Genomic DNA, 19,425 nt, shown 5'->3' with positions numbered 1-19,425 from the left:
CATCATTTAGTGAGAATATGGGAATTAGCATAAAGCTTGAGGAGGGTGTTGAGGAAGATAATGTTATCTGCAGTTTTAGATCAAGGGAAGTCTCAAAATGTGAAACTTAGGGGCAAACAGCAAACTTATTTACCTGGGTGTTGTTTCCCTGTTCTAGTGAAGCAGAGATGTGAGTATTGGGCGTTGGTAGGCACTGAAGCTCTGTGCTGAAGTGAGTTCTCTACTTGGCAGTTCTCATTTTTGTTTTTTTGCTTTCTCTTGGCTTGATAATAAATGGATAATAAATAAAAATAATTTGGTTTTGTTTTGTGGATTTAACTCAAACTAGTGGGTTTGCATTTTTTTTCTTTAAAATTTCTTTTTAAAAATCTTTTGAGACGGAGTCTCTGTCACCCAGGCTGGAGTGCAGTGGCACAATCTCAGCTCACTGAAACCTCCACCTCCTGGGTTCAAGCGTTTCTTCTGCCTCAGCCTTCTGAGTAGCTGGGATTATAGGCATGTACTACCACACTTGGCTAACTTTTTTGTATTTTTAGTAGAGAACGGGTTTCTCATGTTGGCCAGGCTGGTCTCGAACTTCTGACCTCAAGTAATACACCCACTTCGGCCTCCCAAAGTGCTGAGATCACAGGTGTGAGCCACTGCACCCAGCTCTTTAAAATTTCAATGTCATTTCGTAAAGGGGAAATACAGTATAAGCATTTTTTCTAGGATGCTGAATTTCTACTGCTTAACAGCACAGAATTTTTATATCAAAGTATGCAAATTTGAGGATTTCACTTATATGCTAAATGTTCCTAGAGCTCTGAAGATGAGTGGGTTGAGGCTGTTCCATCCCAGACTCCTGACAAGGAAAAGGCATGGAAAGTGAAAGATGAAAAATCACAAAAAGATGACAGCCAAATTATGAAGGTAAGCAAGCCACCTTTTCCTTCCTTCCTTCCTTCCTTCCTTCCTTCCTTCCTTCCTTCCTTCCTTCCATACGTCCATCCGCCTGTCCGTCCATCCTTGATTCATTCATTTTAGAGACAGGGTCTCACTCTGTTGTCCAGGCTGGACTGCAGTGGCACAATCATAGCTTACCACAGCCTCAACATCCCAGGCTCAAGTGATGCTCCCACCTCAACCTCCCACGTAGCTGGGACCACAGGTGTGTGCCACCATGGCTGGCTAATTTTTTATTTTTTGTAAGATGGGGGGTCTCCCTATGTTGCCTAGACTGGTCTTGAACTCCTGAGCTCAAACAGTCCCCCCACTTCAGCCTCCCAAGGTGCTAGGATTAGACACATCAGCCACTGCACCTGGCCTACCACTTGATTTTAAAGAAGTATCAACTTTTGAGAATAAATGAATATAAAAATGAAAGATGATTAAATTTTTTTCAGGAGAAAAATTAGACTTTGAAAACAATATACTTTATGAATAATTTTGGCAGTAATGCTGTTTGCTGAATGTTTAGATCCCCACTTCCCCTTCTACTGTGAAAAAGTGAGTGTTCCTCTCTATTCTCCTGCCTTAGAGGTTTTCATGCTTTTGATTGTTAAGAAGTGGCCCCTCCCACTTATGTACCTAAAGCCTTGTACTGTTCTGTCTGACCCTTCTACAGTGGGTAGAGTTCCGTCAGTTTTTCTTTCCCTTTACCTCATGCCTTAATTTTCATAACAATACTTAACAGTTGAATAGTTCACAGACTTTGGGTTATAGTTCATGTGCCTGAGGAAGAATGTAATCAGTTCACTGTTAGCCACAGGTGAAGGAGAAAGTGGACCAGGAACGAAGTTTAATTGCTTGTTGTCAGTTGCTAGATTGTCAGACTGGGCTGGATGCTTTAGGTCTGTTATCTTGTTGACTCTTTAAAACAGTCTTGAAAGGTAGGGATTTTATACCATTTTATAGAGGAGAGAGTAAATACAGAGAGATTAAGAAACTTGCTTCAAGTTATGTCACCATGTTGAACTTGATTCAGGTTTCATTGCCTCCAAAGTCTTTGCTCTTATTACCAAGTGTTTATTGAATTCTAATCAGTTCAGATTGAAATGGCTGCCTTTTTTAACAGAGGGATGAGTGGATGACTGTTGATTTTATGTCTGTTAAAACTGTGTCGTCCTCATCACTCAAAGCTGAAAAGGAAACTATGAGGAAAATAGAGCAAGAGAAAACCGAAGCACTTGAACAGGTAAGAGAGTATTTGAAATGCTCTAATTTTCTAATTTACCTTTAATAAACTGATAAGACATTTATTTAAAGCAGTTTAACTTGTAAAATATTATTTTTTATAGTATTTAATAAAATTAGTGAAAACAACTGTGAAATGTGATCTCAGCTTAATAAGAATATATTTCCTATAGAAGTGAGTTAAAGGTTTACTGGGTTTATAAATCTAGGGCATATAGAAAGGTGAGTGACTATTGAGTTTAGGTTAATAGCATTAAATTGAAAGTGAACTCAACTTCCGTTTCAGTTGAATTAGATACCATAAAAATACTTCCATTTCAAGACATCTAGAATTTCTGGTAGATAAAATGTAAAGTAAGCACGCTTATTTTATACTTTATTGTTACTGTGCTAGTAAGGAAGCAATGGGAAATCTGTAGAGACCGAAAAACGAGGCAAAAGCGTGAATGCAGAGAAGTAAGGCAGTGCCAAAGCTGCTAGCTTTTTAGGGTATCACGCAATCCTGGTAAGATGGAATTCCAATTTGTACCGCACCAGCAACATATGTTTCTTTTCTGTTACTCAGTATCTGTCATTGTCAAACTTTCTAGTTTTCTGTCAGCCTAATAAATGGATGAGAAATGGTATTTCATTTGTTTTGTATGCGTTATCTGATTCCTATAAGCAGATCTTTTTGTGTTTTTTGGTCATTCAGATTTCTTGTACTGTGAGCTACTTGTTTGTGTTTTTTGCTTACTTTTCTACTAGGGTTGTTTGTCTTTTTCTAACTGATTAAAGAAGTTCTTTATGTTTTCAGTCCTTTGTCTTTTATACATTTTCAGATAGCATCTCACAGTTTGTCTAGCTTCTTGTTGATTGTCCTCAGTGTGCAATGCTACCTTTTTCTTTTTCCAGTTGACTATCTGATGTGTGTCTTTGAGTGTCTAGCTAAGACCTTTGGAAGACATTCCTTGCCTGTAGATATTGAGAGATTCTGTGGTAAACTAACAAAGGAGGTGACGGAAGCTTTTCTGATACAAACTAAGAAATAAAATCCCTATGGTTTTACGTATCTCTTTAGGTTAGTCTTTAACTTAAATTTTCTCCTTTGAAGATTCTTTACTTTCTGGTTAGCTCGTGAATGCATTTAAAAAAGCCTTTTTAAAAACAAATTTGACACAGCATTTTAATTTTTAGTAGTATATTGTATTCCTGGCAACTAAAGTTCCTAACCTTTGACTTGTTCCATTTCTTGCCATCCTCTTGCCATTTACTTCTTGTAGGAAGCATTTTTAACCCCCACTCCCCAAGGTCAAGTTATGTAAAATTAGTATGTAGTTCTTTAGCATCCTTTACTTTGATCTCATTTATCTCTATTTATATTGCCTGATTGTCTTTCCCCCTTCTCTAGACTGTAATTTATTTAATAGCAAGGACCATGGCTGCCTTACACATCACAGTCCCAATGCCTGACGTCATGCTTAGAACACAGGAGGCACTGGCATCTATGATGAGGCTGCTATTCATCTCTTGCCTGGATTACTGCCACAGACTTCTGACTGGAGTTGTGCCTCTACTCTTGTTTTTCTTTGGTCTTTCCTCCATGCTGAGCCTGGTTTGCTCTTTGTGTGATTTGAAGCTGATCATGTTCATGAGTCTCTGTTGGTCCCGTATGAAACCCTCACAGCGGTTCAAAATGGCTCACCTGGCCCAGTCCCTGATTATGCTACAACCTAATCTTGTGGCATTAAGTTTTAGCCAGTTAGAATTACTTTAAGCTTCCTGAAAGTGCGGCACTTACTGCTGTTATTCTTTCTACCTGGAACATCTTTATGTTCCCTCCCCACCACGAAAAAAGAAAATGTAGTTGATTTCTGCTCATCCTTAGGTCTAAGACTGCACATTTAGTCCTTCTAGGAAGTCTTTGATCCTTCAATGTGAGAAGGATTTGAATATTTTGTGGATCCTTCGTACTGTATATTTCTGTCTTCAAAGCACGTCTGTTTTTATTGTCTGTATCCCTTACTGTACTAAAAGCTAGCAAGGGCTGACCAGGACTTTTGACAGTTAAATCTTCTACCTCTAGTACAATTTTGAGATGTAGTAGGCATTCAATAAAAACATTGAATGAATGTGAATTTAGAAATTTCCTGGAAGTTACAGAACAGCATGTCTTGAGAACGTTGTAAGTGATTTTTCCAGGATTGTTGCTGTTAATTCGGTCTCAGATTTATTATTTGTTAATTTTTTTGTGATGGATCTGTTTTTGAAATTTCACCTGTGAAAATAATTTGTTCTAGTCCAAACTGATGGAAAGAGAATTGAATCCATACTGGAAGGATGGAGGGACAGGTCTTCCACCCGAAGACTGTAGCATGTCATCGATTACTAAAGGTATTTCTGCATTTTGATTATAGACACACAGGCTTTTAAAAATTTTTTTCCAGACAGAGTCTTGCTGTGTCACCCAGGCTGAAGTGCAGTGGCATAATCACAGCTCACTGCAATCTCCACCTCCCACTCAAGTGATCCTCCCATCTCAGCCTCCCAAGTAGCTGGGACTACAGGTGCGAATCACCACTCCCAGATGATTTTTTGTATTTTTTGTAGAGACGGGGTTTTTACCATGTTGCATAGGCTAGTTTTGCACTCCTGGACTTAAGCCTGGACCTCCCAAAGTGTAAGGATCACAGGTGTTCCTTCAGCCTGTGAGCTACTGCACCTGGCCTCTGGCATTTCTTTTGGTATTATAAGTGTATGACCCGAGTTTACATATAACAAAGCATTGATAAAAATTTGCAGTCTTTTGAAGGCTAAATTATTAGTACTTTGGAAGATTGTTTTAATTATGATGTATTTGGGAACAAGTTAATTAAATACATAGTTTTGTACTTGAAAATATTCTCATATATGAGTTTCTACTTAAAATAGATTAATACAAAGCATGATTCTGTGAGTACATAATAATGCATTTGGTTTGTTCTGTAACAAAATGTAAGAGTATTGTCTAAAATTTCATGAAAGTAATGTATAAAAACTAACGATGTAGTGTAGATATTCAGAATTTCCTGCTTTTCTGGAATTCATAAAATTTGTATTGACCTTAGGAGAGTTCTATTATTTTCCAGCAGATGGATACAAAATATTTAAATGTCACATAAGCATACTTTATAACACAATTTAAAAAACACTTATAATCTCATTGAATGTTGACACCTCAATGAAAAGTTTATTACAATTAACCCAGCATACAGATGGCGATATTATACATTACGATATTCTCTTTTCATCTTAGCGATTTACCAGTAGGATGTTTTCCTCCTTTTTTTACATAGTATTTTATTTTGGCTATTTGTTAAAATTCTTCTGTATTTTTTTTCTCACCTGGACTTCTACATATCTTTTGTATATTTTTTTTTTTTAGACGGAGTTTCGCTCTTGTTACCCAGGCTGGAGTGCAATGGCGCGATCTCGGCTCACCGCAACCTCTGCCTCCTGGGTTCAGGCAGTTCTCCTGCCTCAGCCTCCTGAGTAGCTGGGATTACAGGCACGCACCACCATGCCCAGCTAATTTTTTGTATTTTTAGTAGAAACGGGGTCTCACCATGTTGACCAGGATGGTCTCGATCTCTTGACTTCGTGATCCACCTGCCTTGGCCTCCCAAAGTGCTGGGATTACAGGCTTGAGCCACCGCGCCCGGCCATATCTTTTGTATTTTATGTAGTGATGTCAGTGGAGCCATCTTACAGTTTCCTTCTTAATTTAGCAATTTTACTAAGTTATTGGTAATTGTAACAGTTTCTTTTTTTGTCTCTCAACTTCAGGCAGAAGTGTAGTCATATAAGGTTCTCTTTGAAATATTGTTTCATAGGTACTTAAGGAAAAGTTTGAGAAGCAGTAAATTCACTCACTCAGCCATTACTGTAGGGCTGTTTTTGTAATCTAGGCTTTTACCATCCCTAATGTCAGAGAACAGTCAATAAATTTCTTTGAGGAAAACCTAAAATCGAGAAACCCAGTCTTTGAATCTTGCCATTAGACAGGTTCTTCACTGAATGGAGTAGATCTGGAGTTTTACTTCAGGTGGTATCTTTTAGCAGACTGAAACAGAAGATTCAAAGATACTGGAGAAAATCACCTTACAAAAAGCTTTTGGAGAGCCCTTCTCCCACCCGCTTCATATCATGCTTTTACCACTTCTCTTTCCCATCTTCTGTTTATTCAGGAGAAAAAAATGACAGAAAGCTTCTGTCTGTCAGAGGCTAAGATCCCAGAGTTGAAATTAAGTTTTAAAAAATGATCGATGGGTTTTACTGCATATGTAGATAGAGTTGTCACTCTACTGAGACCAATGGTAGGACTGGAAGTGTTAGGCCTCTGAAAATACTGCAGTGTCACCATTAAGGTGGTACAGGTGACATAGCGTTATTGTTAAAGACTAGACTTTGCAGTCAATCTACTTGGGATTAGAATTTTGGCATTTCCACTAATTAGCTTCATAATTTTGGAGACATTTGCTGGCCTTTCGAGCCCAAATTATTCATATGTAACAGGGAATAATGATGTTACCTATCTTACATAGTTAATGTGAAGATTAAATTAGAAAATCTTTTAACACAGTGTCTGGAATTCAGTGACTACTCAGTAATGATGATAATGTCTGATATTTCTGTGATTAAATCTTTTGGGCAGTTTTTATCAACAGGTTTTTGTAATGATTGAAGTGACATATTTTCAATAATATGTTAATCTTGATTTTTTTCTTAGAATTCAGTAGAAAAGTAGGTTAATCATTTTCAGAGCCCATACAAAATTATTTTAAGTCATATTTTAGTAATGAAAATATTTGTAGAATTTTAGAATTTATATGGCAGAGTTATGTATCAGCTTTTTTCTTAGCAATCATGTAAAGGAGAGCAGTGTAGATGTTACATTAATTCTAGAGCTCAAGAAACTAAGGCTTAGAGTGGCCAGGTAATTTTTCCCTTAGTCATGTTAGTAGTACTAGAACCCAGGTCTTCTGATTCTTAGTCCAGCATTAGGTACTCTAGATTCTTTAGTGGAAGACTATTTTTATTACCATGTAGTTAGTAGAATTCTTGCTTACAGACTCTTTTGATGTGATTTTGTTCTTTCTATTTATTGTTTTCCCCCTGTTTATTTTTTGGCTTTTTCTGCTAGAATCTTTGAGTTGAAAAGATTTTGAAAGGTGGTTTAAATCAACTATTTTATTTTAGAGATGAAGGAGTAAAGGTCCAAAGAAGTTAATGACATACTTAAGATTTTCCAAATATTTAATAGCAGCATCAAGACTAAAATCTAGGTTTCCTGATAGTTTATCGCTGTTTTTCTGTTAGTCTTTTTTTCTGACAGAATTGGGGAATATAGATTCATTTGGTTGTATTAATATTTGATCTGTAACAGTGTGACTGAGTTATGATGGAATCATACATTGAAATTTCTTAATTTTTTACTTATAAAGAACAGATTTGAAATCTAGGTGTATGTTAAATGCCACATATCAGTTAATTTATGTAATTATTTGATACATCCTTTTCTGAGCATAGAGGACCTGAACCATGCTACATTCATGCTCTATTGTAGGAAGGTTTTTATATTCATAATAAATATTCACTTAATTTTTTTTATTGGATTTTGGGATGGTACTGCAAGTTGGTATTTTTTTGTTTGCTTTTTAAATACTAAGTTTGGTGATTTTTTTGTTGTTGTTACCAAAAAGACTTCATTATTGCCATCTCTAATTATAAGATAAATAGGACTATTTAAATAGAACATATTATCAACTAAAGGTGAAATTATTAAATTATTGTATAAAATATTAATTTAAATATTTCTAGAATTGTATGGATTTAACTAGTGAAGGAATTGGCTGAAAATTTTTATTCCCTTTGGATTTTCTTTGTAAATGTCAACATAGAGGAGTAAAAGCAGTCTTACTTTTTTTCTCTGAGTTTTTTTTTTCTGAGCTATTATATTTTGTTGATTGTTCAGGAAAGTTATACTGTGTGCACCAGCATTTTTCCAGTTTCACAGATAATTTGTTGGAATAAACAGTTTAATTGTGTATCTGACACATTCATATAGGGATTTATTACTGTGGATTTCTTTTAGTCATCGCCGTGTAGATTGGAGATTTAGACTAACTTCCTCGAGTAGTTGCATAGTTAACTTTGAACTCATAAACTACATGAATAACAAAAAAAGCAAGAGTAAAATAAGCTTTTGAATAAAATGTGAAATCATTGCATTAAGTTAGAGATCTAGGTTTTGAAGTACAAAATATTTTAGGCCTATAAAGAAAAGTTATATTAGGATAGATTGCTTAGTAAAGACAAACTTTTGAGATCTGAATGAGGGAATGGAGTTAATTTGAATAGAATTAATTAGAGCCTTGAAAAATCTGTTTTTTTTTTTTAAGTAAACTGTTTATTGAAATGTAACATATATATAAAAATATTCAAAAATATTTAGTCAATATCTACATTGAATATAAAAACCTTTCTACCATGGCTTACATGTAAATTATGTGTGTACATAAATACACAAACCATAAGTGTACAGCAGCAGACTAATCATTTTCATCAAATGAAAACATTTGTTTACTCAGCACACAGTTTGAAAAATCTCATTAGCAACCCAGATGCCCCCTTTATGGCCTTCTAGTCACTACCTGGTCACGGGAAGGGTAACCATTATTCTGTTTTCTAGTACCAGATACCAGTATATCCTCCTTTGTTTCAAGTTCCTTTTGCCCACATTTTGAGATTCATCCGTGTTGTTGTGTATAGTTGTAGTTTTTCATTATCTTTGCTGTATAATAATAAATAGTATATTTTAGGAATATATCACAATGTAGGAGGTGTCCTGTGTACTATTGGTATACATTTCCTGGGTTGTTTCCAGGCTGGAATTATTGTAGTGTTCTGCTATGAATATTCTTATATGTGTCTTGGGGTCAATATGTGTGCATTTTTGTTGGTTATAGAGCTGGGGAGATCTTAAAGCAGTCATGTTCTGGGGCAAGGAAAATAAGGAACAGAATTTTATTTTTTTTTTTGAGAGAGTTTCCCTCTTGTTAGCCAGGCTGGAGTGCAGTGGCGGGATCTCGGCTCACTGCAACCTCCGCCTCCTGGGTTCAGGCAATTCTCCTGCCTCAGCTTCCTGAGTAGCTGGGATTACAGGCACGCGCCACCATGCCCAGCTAATTTTTTGTATTTTTAGTAGAGACGGGGTTTCACCATGTTGACTAAGATGGTCTTGATCTCTTGACTTCGTAATCCACCTGCCTCAGCCTCCCAAAGTGCTGGGATTACAGGTGTGAGCCACCGCGCCCGGCCAAGGAACAGAATTATTATTTAAGTAATTGATTTCTTCTTGACACATATCCAAAGTGTGATGTGTAAAGAAGAAAAGAAAGCCAGCTTAAAAAATTCGTTAAAGGCCTCCAAATGTTCATGGTTGGTAATTATGAGTAAAGTAAGATAATTTGTTTTAACATCCACTTGCGTAACTTCCCTATTTGTTCTGCCACTGAGGTAGCTTTTCCTTTCTGTGTGTGTCCTTGTTATTCCTTAATTATTTCTTGGACTGTCCTCCCTTACCTTTTTAAAATAGAAACCCAATTCATTTTCTTGAGCCTGGTTTCTGGAATTTTCCCTGACTTCTCACTTTGAAATAACTCTTTACTTTCTCACTTTCTTGAACCCTGTGTATCTTTTTATATTAGCGGTCACTTTATTTTTATTTTAATTAATTATGTCCTTTTATTCTTATTCTCTTAGATTGGAATTTTCTTAAAGATAGATTTATTTATCTTTTCCTTCTTCCTAGCGGCAAAACTCTGTGGCTTACATATATGGGCAGTCACATATAATACATATGTTGAATTCCGAATGCACTTATATATTTAAAGAAAAATATTTGTATTTTAGAAGTCATTATAGAAGCAATAAATCTTAATTGTATGATAACCACATTAAAAGTATAACGAATATTTAATGTTGGAATTTAGTTTCAGTGGTAGAAGATGGTGGATTAAGCTGGCTAAGGAAGTCTTATTTAAGAATGAAGGAACAAGCTGAGAAACAAAATAGAAACTTTGAGGACATTGTAGCCGAAAGATATGGGGTGAGTATCTGTATTAAGGATATGGGTCTTATTTTCAGAATTATGTGAAAAATTAAGTGCCTTTAACTTTGTTTTGTGCCATGAAGAATTGAATTAATATTACATTTCATGTCTTTATACTACTGAAGTAATTTTCTGCTTTTCATTATTATGTAAACAGATATCTATTTTTTATTGGCTTAATGAATGTAAAGCTTAAGTTTATAAAACTTAAGTGTGGGTGTGTTTAGTGTAAAAGTAACATTTTTTCATTGTGATAAAATTTAAACAATGCTGGAAAGTTTGCATGGTACACTTCTGGAGGTAACCACTGTTGAAATTTTTGTATATTCCAGAGTTAGGTATATTCTAGAGTTTGGGTGTTTTACAGAATTTTTTAGAAGAGTGTATATATACTCTTAAAACAATAAAAGCATGCAACAGTATATATTTTAGAGCCAGTTTCCCCATTTTTTCTGGACAATCTTTCTATTGCAATAATTATCGATGTTCTTATTTTTTTTCTCAATTACCAGAGGAAAGCAGGTTTAGAAAGTAGTAAGAGTTTTGGAATATACTTTTCCAGGTATTCTCCCCCTGCTTTCTAAAGTAGGCTTATGGAATATGCCCTGGCTTTTTTTTTTAACTTAATTTACACATAGTTTGATGCCAGTTATTATATACATGTTAATGACCTCTTAATATTTTAATATACGTTTTATAGGATTTTCCTTCATCTGTTGGTCAGTGGATGAACATTTATATGCTTTCCTTTTCCCTTGTTGCAAGGGAATATGCATTTTGCATATTTTTCTTACTGGTGAATTACTGGAAATGAAACTGCCTGTTTAAAGGATATAGACATTTAGAGCAATGTACCTGTTGCCAGATTTCCTATGGAAAGAATGAACACATTATGCTTAAGAATATCTTTTATCACATAATTTTCAACAGTAAGATTATTCCTTATAGTTTATGTTATTGTGATTGGCAAAAATTTTAAGTTTTGCTTTTGTTTTTATACATTTGTTTACTGGTGAATTGGAATTTTTTTAATATTTATTTTGGCCATTTGTATCTTCTAGTGAATCGACTATTGATATTATTTGCCCATTTTTCCTTTGGAATAATGATTTAAGACTTTTTAATAAATCTGTTCAGATTTCTTCCCCTCAGCTTCATGTTTGTTTTTTACTTTGCTTATAATTTGCTATGGATGTTTGACATAGTTTTACCTATCAAAACCCCTCATATGATTTTTTCATGAGTTAATGCTCATTGGCAGGCCTTCGCCACCACCACAGTCGTAAGAACGTACAGCTATATTTACTTTGAGTACATTTAGTTTAAGCTCACCAGAAATAAACATTTTTCCAAAATTTTTTATAAATTTATAACTTTTTGGAATTTCGATTTAACTAAATGAATAGATAAATTAAGAACAACTAGTATCTTTATAATATACAGTCATCCCATCCTAAAACACCAAGTATTTATTTATGCATTTCACGAGTTTTCTCTGCAGTTATTATCTCTATGCCACTGAGGTTATTTTTATTTTTTTCAATTATAAATTGAAATCTAAAAATGTTTTCTGACTTGCTATTGGTGTTGGTTGGCCAATTTTTTAAACTTTTTATTCTAATTTAGAAAATTTTGGGTTATGTGGGAAGGTAGTTATATGCAAATAATTATTTTGCTTTTTTCCTCTCTGTTAAAATATTTAAACTTTCTTTTCTTTTTGAAGTAGTTATAATTTTAGAACTTTGATGAGAGGATTGGAAGCTGGTATTCTTGTCTTTAAGTAATGACTTCTTGTGTTTAAGATTATATCATGTTTAAGTATCTTTATATTCAAAGTTGAGTAAAAGGTGCTTTTTTGTTTGTTTCTTAAAATTTTTATTTATTTATTTATTGTGTTGTATTCCAGGATGTTTTGATATGCACAAGGAAATAATTACTACAGTTAAGCAAATTAATGTATTATTTATCTCACATAGTTATTCTCCTTTTTTGTCTGATAAAAGTACCTAAAATCTACTCTCTTAGCAAATTTTCAGTATATAATGGGGTATTATTAACTGTAGTCCTCTTATTGGACGTAATGTCTCAAGGCTTAGTTATCCTATAAAATGGAAACTTTGTACTCGTTGACCTCCGTCTTCCCATCCCCTCTCCTTGCAGTAACCACCTTTCTGCTTTCTGTTTCTGTGTGTGATGCATCTTTTCCTTGAAAATTGTTTTAACCTTTGCAACTACAAGGACATTTGTTTAGACTTGACCATTGCATTTCCCATTTGGTTTTTAGCATCTGTTTTTTTTTTTTTTTCCAGAGATCTTTGCCCTAATTCATTTATGGAGTGACTTAATCATGTTGAGCAATTTTTTGCCCTCAGAATTGCTAGTGCTATGCCCTCTTATTCTCTGCATTTTTCAAAATGATTTTCTTTTTCTCATACCTAGGAAGGATAATTTGATTGTAAATTGAATTCTTTATGTAGAATTATAGCTTAATTTTTTAAAAATTTCATCTTGAGTCTATTATTTATTTATTATTATAGATGAACAGCTGATAAGTCTGTCTTTCTTTTGCACGTAATTTGTTATTTATCTACCCCTATCCAAATGCAGGCTCACACTTATTCACTCCTTCTCCAATCTAGTCATTGTAAAGGATTTTCTTTTTCCTTGAGTTTTGAGATTCAGGAATTAGGGTTTTTTTCTGTTTTTCTTTGTTTCTCTTCTCCACCCAAGGCTATTGGATGAGCGCTTCTGAGAAATTGACTGGGGAAAATTTTCTTATATATTTTTAAAATTAATGCTCTTCTCCCATCATCTTTGCTCCATCTTTCTGGAAGCACTAATAAATGTATATTAGATTTTCTAGAATCATTGTTCATGTGTCTTTCTTTCTTATAACTTAACATTTATTTACTACCTTTTCCTGAAATGTAGAGAATTCCCAGGTTAATTTAGGTTTCAGCACTCTCTGTTCTTCCTTTTGTGTATCTGGGCATTTTTTTGTGGCACGTAATTTTATATTTGCAAGTTTTTCTTGTTCTTGAATTATTATTATGTTTTTCATGAGAGTCTGTTTTAGCATTTTAACCTCTTGAGTCTCACAACCAGTAGGAATTAATTATTTTTTGAAAAGTTTGTCTTTACTGTTTTCAGTGTTATACTTTGTATTAGTGCAGAGCATTTGGTCTAACTGGCTGTTTTTGGGGTATCTATTTGTTATTTGATAATTTTTAATTGTTTATGCATGTTTTTAAAAAGTGTGTCAGTGTAGGATGATTATAGGGGTCCTCTTTCACCCCCTTAGTGGGCTCTTCAGTATGCCGCTTGGCAGTGAGTCATACAGTGACATGTGGGGTGCAAGTCACTGAGCCATTCCTAATTTTAGATATCTTGTTTAATTTTTCTCCTTTGTAGTCAGTGGAAGTATTTCAGTCGAAATTAGAAGACGCTGAAAAAGCTGCATCCATAAAAGAAGATTATAGACGAGAACGGTGGAGGAAACCCACATATTCAGATAAAGCAAAAAATAGTCAAGAAAGTAGAAAATCAGACTTAGTAAAATATGATAACAGTTCACGTGATAGATATGCTACAACAGACTCTGCAAAAAATAGCAATAATGATAAATGTATTGGTGATGAAAAAGATAAGAGGCCTGGCTCTTTAGAAACATATAGAAGAGAATCTAACCCAAGGCAAACTCAAGAGTTTTCTTCTGGAAATTTGAGAGCTAAATTCTTGAGACCCTCTGATGATGAAGAACTGTCATTTCACAGCAAGGGCAGAATATGTGAACCATCTAGTTCATCTTCAGCATTGGTAGCTCAGGGTTCTTTGCACAGTGGTTTCAGAAAACCCACCGGGAACAGCGAAGAAAGATTAACATGGAGTCACTCTGATGGGAGAGGAGACAAGAAGCATTCAGATCAAACGCCGCTGGAAACCAGTACCAGTGAATACCAACACATTACCGAAGATACGAGAGAAAAACCGCGAGATGAAGGCTTCAGAGATGACCCTCCAGGCAAACACCTGCAGGACCCAAAGGCTGCATTTGCTGGGTATTTTATCATTTTTTAACCGAGAGTTCAAAGAACTGAAATGTAATTTTAGAGCATCAGTTGTTAACTGTGACTGTGGTCTCACACATCTTAAAATTGATAGAAAGGGTAAGATAGGCACGTTTAACAATGCAGTAATATTGTATTATAGATTGCATTTTTTTTCACAGGTTTGCTTCTTTTTTAGAAGAGCTGAAAGAATTCAGTAGCTGTATTTTTTCAAAATATGTTGCTTCTTTGCAATTCAAAAAACAGAATGAGTTAATGTTTTCAATGTATGTGCTGTAGGAGAAATTTTGGTAGATTTTGTTACCAGTGCCATTATTTTCTAAGTAAATTATCTTATTAAGTATAATCATAATCATAAATAATGTATGTCTGCAGGAAGTCTAGGAGACAAAAGGAAACCATACTACCACAGCCCAATATAAACAAATATGTGCCGGAGATCTTGCAAAAGGCAGCATGAATTATGGTTGTTATTTTGCACAGAGAAAGAAATAATCCACTTTGGACGATTGACAGATTTTAAAGATAATGTTAGAGTTTTAAGTGTAAAATATATGTTGCACTTATGTAGGGCTGGGTCAGAAGATGAGGAAACCCCCGTTGAATGAGACCAAACCTAAGAAAACTTGCTTTAGCTATAAGGCTGGCCCTGTTGAAGATAGCCAGAAAAACAAAAAGTGTCCAGAGTGTAATAACTTACACTTGAATGATCATTTAAATCTGGCACCAAATGAGTGGGACACTCCTAAAACGTCTTCAAAAAAAGGAAGAGGTTTTAGGAAGTAATAGAAACCCTTTGGTTGTAGTAAATAAAAGCACTGTGGTTTGGGGTGGTGAGTCTGATAAATCACTTTTGTTAATGACTCCATCTGAAGCAGTGGATTATAAAACTCAGTGTGTAACTTTCAGTGGGAGGGAGCTGGCAAAATCAGAACCGTGTGATTAAGCCCCAGTCAAATGGGCTCTGGTTCAGGTCAGGGCTTTGCTCCCAGGAAACAGAAGGAGAAATCCAATTGTATTGACTGAATAAACATGGCAGGGATTAGTGCCTAAGCCTGTGTGCATATATAATTATCCTGTCTTCTCTCCAGGTACCCTGGGTGGTAGACTGTTTTCAGTTCCCAGCCACTAGGAAATGAGGCTGTTATTTCCTGATATCATTAGGATTTGGGTTAGCATTTGGATGATCTGTAGGTCTTCTGTGACTGTAGCTGAGCAAAATGTCTACTACACAATTAGTATTCCAACTGGTTTTCTGATTGTTGCATATTTGCATGTCTTGTTTAAGTTGTGATCTTCTGATAGATACACTATAATACAGGCACTCACTAAAAGCTGTGTATGTATGTGTGTCTGTGTGTATATATAATTTTTTGGTTTGAAGAGAGCATTCACTAAAAGGTATATGTGTGTATATATGTATGTATATTTGTAATTTTTGGTTTGAAGATACTATTCTTTGTTATCTGTGTTAATTTGATAGTAGAGAGGATTTGAGGCTTTCTGTAATTCTGTGACTGGCCGGAGAGGGAAAGAAAAATCTAGGAATCATCCAAAAAAAGAAAAAAGATTCCTCAGATTGTAGAGTGGTTGTAAAGTAGGAGACCAAGATAGAATGCCTAGAAAGGTTCAGTGAAAGATTGTTAGAAATTATTCATTTGTCGAACATTATCCTGGGAATATGTTGAATTTTTTATGAAGTGCTAGAATTCCAGAAAGTTCTAGGACTAATGAATTTTAGAACTAGAGAAAAAAAGCATAGAAATGATTTAGAACCAAAAGAAATAGTCTGACCCCTGCATTTTGCAGATGCAGAAACTGAGGGAACTCATTTTGTGACTTACACAATGTTATATAACTAGGATTCCCAGGTTCTTTTTTTAATAAAAAATGAGTTCCTTGTAATATTTGGACATATGTATGCTAAAAAATTTTTGTTGTTTACCTGGAATTCAAATTTAGCCAAGTGTCATGTATTTAATTTAGCAATCCTGTGTATAACACTTATGCATTTCCTGGGTTTATGACCTTACACAAGAGGTGACACTTTGCTGTGCTTCGGTTTTCTTATCTTAAACCAGGATACCAACAGGATCTACTTCATGGGGTTGTTGTGTGAGTTAATGTGTGGATACTAATGTATAATACTACTTAGCCTAGTATCTGGTACCCAGTAAAGGCTCCATAAATCTTAGCTGTTACTGGTGTCATTGATATTATTATGTAATTAGTTATTTGCAGAGCTTACACTGTATTCTGATGTCTGTTTGGCATGTTCTCAAATAAGGTTAAAGGGAGAACCTTGAATTTGCTTTTGAAAGAAAAATCTTTTCCTTTTATACATTGATTATGGAAAAGTTACTGATACCCTTTGTGAGAGTAATTTTGTTAGAAAACAAGAAAAGTTGATCAGTGAGAGGCATAGGAGAGAGAAAAAGAGATAGATAAGCAGCAAGAAGGGAAGAATTTTCAGCGAAGACTGGAGGACTGGAAAATAACTTTGTGTCTTGTAAAATGAATATTGCAACATATCATGGGTCAGTCTACCAGACTGTAAGTTGTTACAAATAATATCTTTGTCTTATATGAATGGTCATCATTGGAAAAATTAGTTGAATTGGTTTTTACTTTTTTATATGTCTTGTTCTTTTATCTTTACCTTTCTTGCTGTTTATACCAGTTTTATTTTTTAGAACATGCCATTTACAATCTGAATAAATGTATATGTATAAAATTTAAACAATATAGACAGAAGGGTATAAAACAAGAATATAAAACTTAGACGTGTAGAAAATGAAAGAGTAAATCTCCCTTTCATGTCACTTCCACCCTAATCCTATTTGCCAGGTTAATAGTGTTGATAGTACCTTTCCAAATTTTTTAGTGTATTTGAAAATGTGTAATATATATAGTTAACATATAAAATTTTATATAAAAACTTAAATATATATTTAATATGTAAGTGAAATAACTCTACAATGCATATACCATTTAGAGTCTTGGCTTTTTTCTGAATAAGTATATCTTAAAGATCCTTTACTTCAGCCCAAATGTACCTACATTTTTTATTTTAAAGGCTCCTTAATACTCCATTGTAAAACTTGGGCATAACCTAATGTTTTTCACCAGTTTCCTGTTGATGGACTTTTTAGGTTGTTTCCAGTTTGCTGCTCTAAGAAACAATGCTGCATTTAATTTTTTGTGTGTATCTTTGCATGCTATTTAAATACAGCTGTAAAATAAGTTCTAAGGACTGGAACTGTAAGGTCAAAGAGTACATGCGTTTTACCTTTTTTTTTTTGAGACGGAGTTTCGCTCTTGTTACCCAGGCTGGAGTGCAATGGTGCGATCTCGGCTCACTGCAACCTCCGCCTCCTGGGTTCAGGCAATTCTCCTGCCTCAGCCTCCTGAGTAGCTGGGATTACAGGCACATGCCACCATGCCCAGCTAATTTTTTGTATTTTTAGTAGAGACGGGGTTTCACCATGTTGACCAGGATGGTCTCGATCTCTTGGCCTCGTGATCCACCCGCCTCGGCCTCCCAAAGTTGCATTTTACATTTTACGTATTTTGCGGTATTAACCAATTTAGACTCTTACAGTCATGCATGGGAATGACTTTTCTCCTACTTCTTGATGATAGTATTATTGAACTTTTTAAAAATCTTTGCCATATATGTAATTAAGAAACGGACTGTTTCTTTGACTTTTATTTTTTTAAATATGAGTGAAGTTGGCCGTATTTTTGTGTGTTATTTATGTTTTTTGTTAAGTAGTCATATGTTTTGCCCTCTTTTTGAGTTGTTGTGAGAGCTCTTTATATTTGTCATGTAATGCAAATAGATTTTTCATCATTTGTAATTTTCCTATTTTTCATTCATTCTTTCTTAAATGTGTTCAAATTTATCACTCTATTCCTTTATTCATTTTAGGCCCTGTAGTTACATTAACTAGCAGAAAAACATCCACTGTTATGGCCGGTGCATTTAAGAACCTTGAACTTTTTATTATTAGAAATAAAATGTGCTTTTGCATATATTTTTCTTTTGTTAGAAAATATATTGGCTAAGTATTTCCAGGAATTTGAAACTCAGAGTAGTATGTAATGTGAACAAAAATTAATGAGTTGTCCTTAATTTTGGTTTTATAAATTTAATATCAGAAACTTAACTTATTTAATGTAATATTGTAACCTTTGGGTGTCATTCTAGGCAGAGTTTGTTACTGTAGCACAAAGGTCAACTGAAGGATGCTGGGTTCTGAAGTCTTTGAGCATGGTTGTGAGATCCTTAGGCAAGGAAGCAAATCTGAGAGCAGCCGGTGAGAAAATAAGGGAGATCTGTGAGCACTGCCAGCAGAGGAATAATAGAGTCATACATGGCTTAGCAGTGGGGATGCATTCTCAGAAACTGTCATTAGGCACATTCATTATTCGGTGATTTTGTCATGTGAACAGCATAGTGTGCACTTACATACACCTAGATGGTGCAGCTTAGTACATACCTACACTATATGTATGTACAGCCTTTTGCTTCTAGGCTTCAAAGTACAGCATGTTACTGTACTGAGTACTGTTGGCAGTTGTAACACAATGATAAGTATTTGTGTATCTAAACATAGAAAATGTATGATAACAATAGAGCATTATAATCCTATGGGATCACTGTCTTATGTGGTCTGTCATTGACTGAAATGTCATTATGCTATGGATGACTAATTGCAGGTTTTAAAAATGTTGTTGTGATGGAGCTCTTTTAATTATTTATTCCTCAAAGCCTCTGTGTGTGTGTGTGTGTGTGTGTGTGTGTGTGTGTTTCAAATAGTACATTTTAATGTGAAAATAAGATTTGCTTTTTAGAAATTAATTATAAAAAGGACTTCTGAAATATAGCAGTAATTTTGGAAATTGAGACATGCTTGGGCTTTTTTTCTTTTTGCAGGATAATTGCAGGTGTCATGGTGATGTTTCTTTGAAAGCATTTGCTCATCATTATAAATGCTTAGGGAAAGAAGGGAAGAGCTCATTCCCTGATTTTTGCTGTAGAGCAGTGTC

General features: G+C 34.7%; 1 protein-coding gene across 7 annotated transcripts in view; it reads left to right on the top strand.

The window, feature by feature from the left end:
• Positions 1-19,425, top strand: part of CWF19L2 (CWF19 like cell cycle control factor 2) — a 172,181-nt gene that overhangs the window by 15,115 nt on the left and 137,641 nt on the right. For all 7 annotated transcript variants that reach the window (XM_078339371.1, XM_035264427.3, XM_035264426.3 and 4 more), the window contains 5 exons: positions 802-912; positions 2,057-2,176; positions 4,455-4,548; positions 10,188-10,303; positions 13,718-14,364. In XM_078339371.1, coding sequence (XP_078195497.1) covers positions 802-912; positions 2,057-2,176; positions 4,455-4,548; positions 10,188-10,303; positions 13,718-14,364 — 1,088 coding nt within the window. The remainder of the gene's footprint in view (positions 1-801; positions 913-2,056; positions 2,177-4,454; positions 4,549-10,187; positions 10,304-13,717; positions 14,365-19,425) is intronic.

The sequence above is a fragment of the Callithrix jacchus genome, chromosome 10 (genome assembly GCF_049354715.1).
Source record: "Callithrix jacchus isolate 240 chromosome 10, calJac240_pri, whole genome shotgun sequence".
Lineage (NCBI taxonomy): Eukaryota > Metazoa > Chordata > Mammalia > Primates > Cebidae > Callithrix > Callithrix jacchus.
This window is presented reverse-complemented; position numbering and strand designations above follow the sequence as displayed.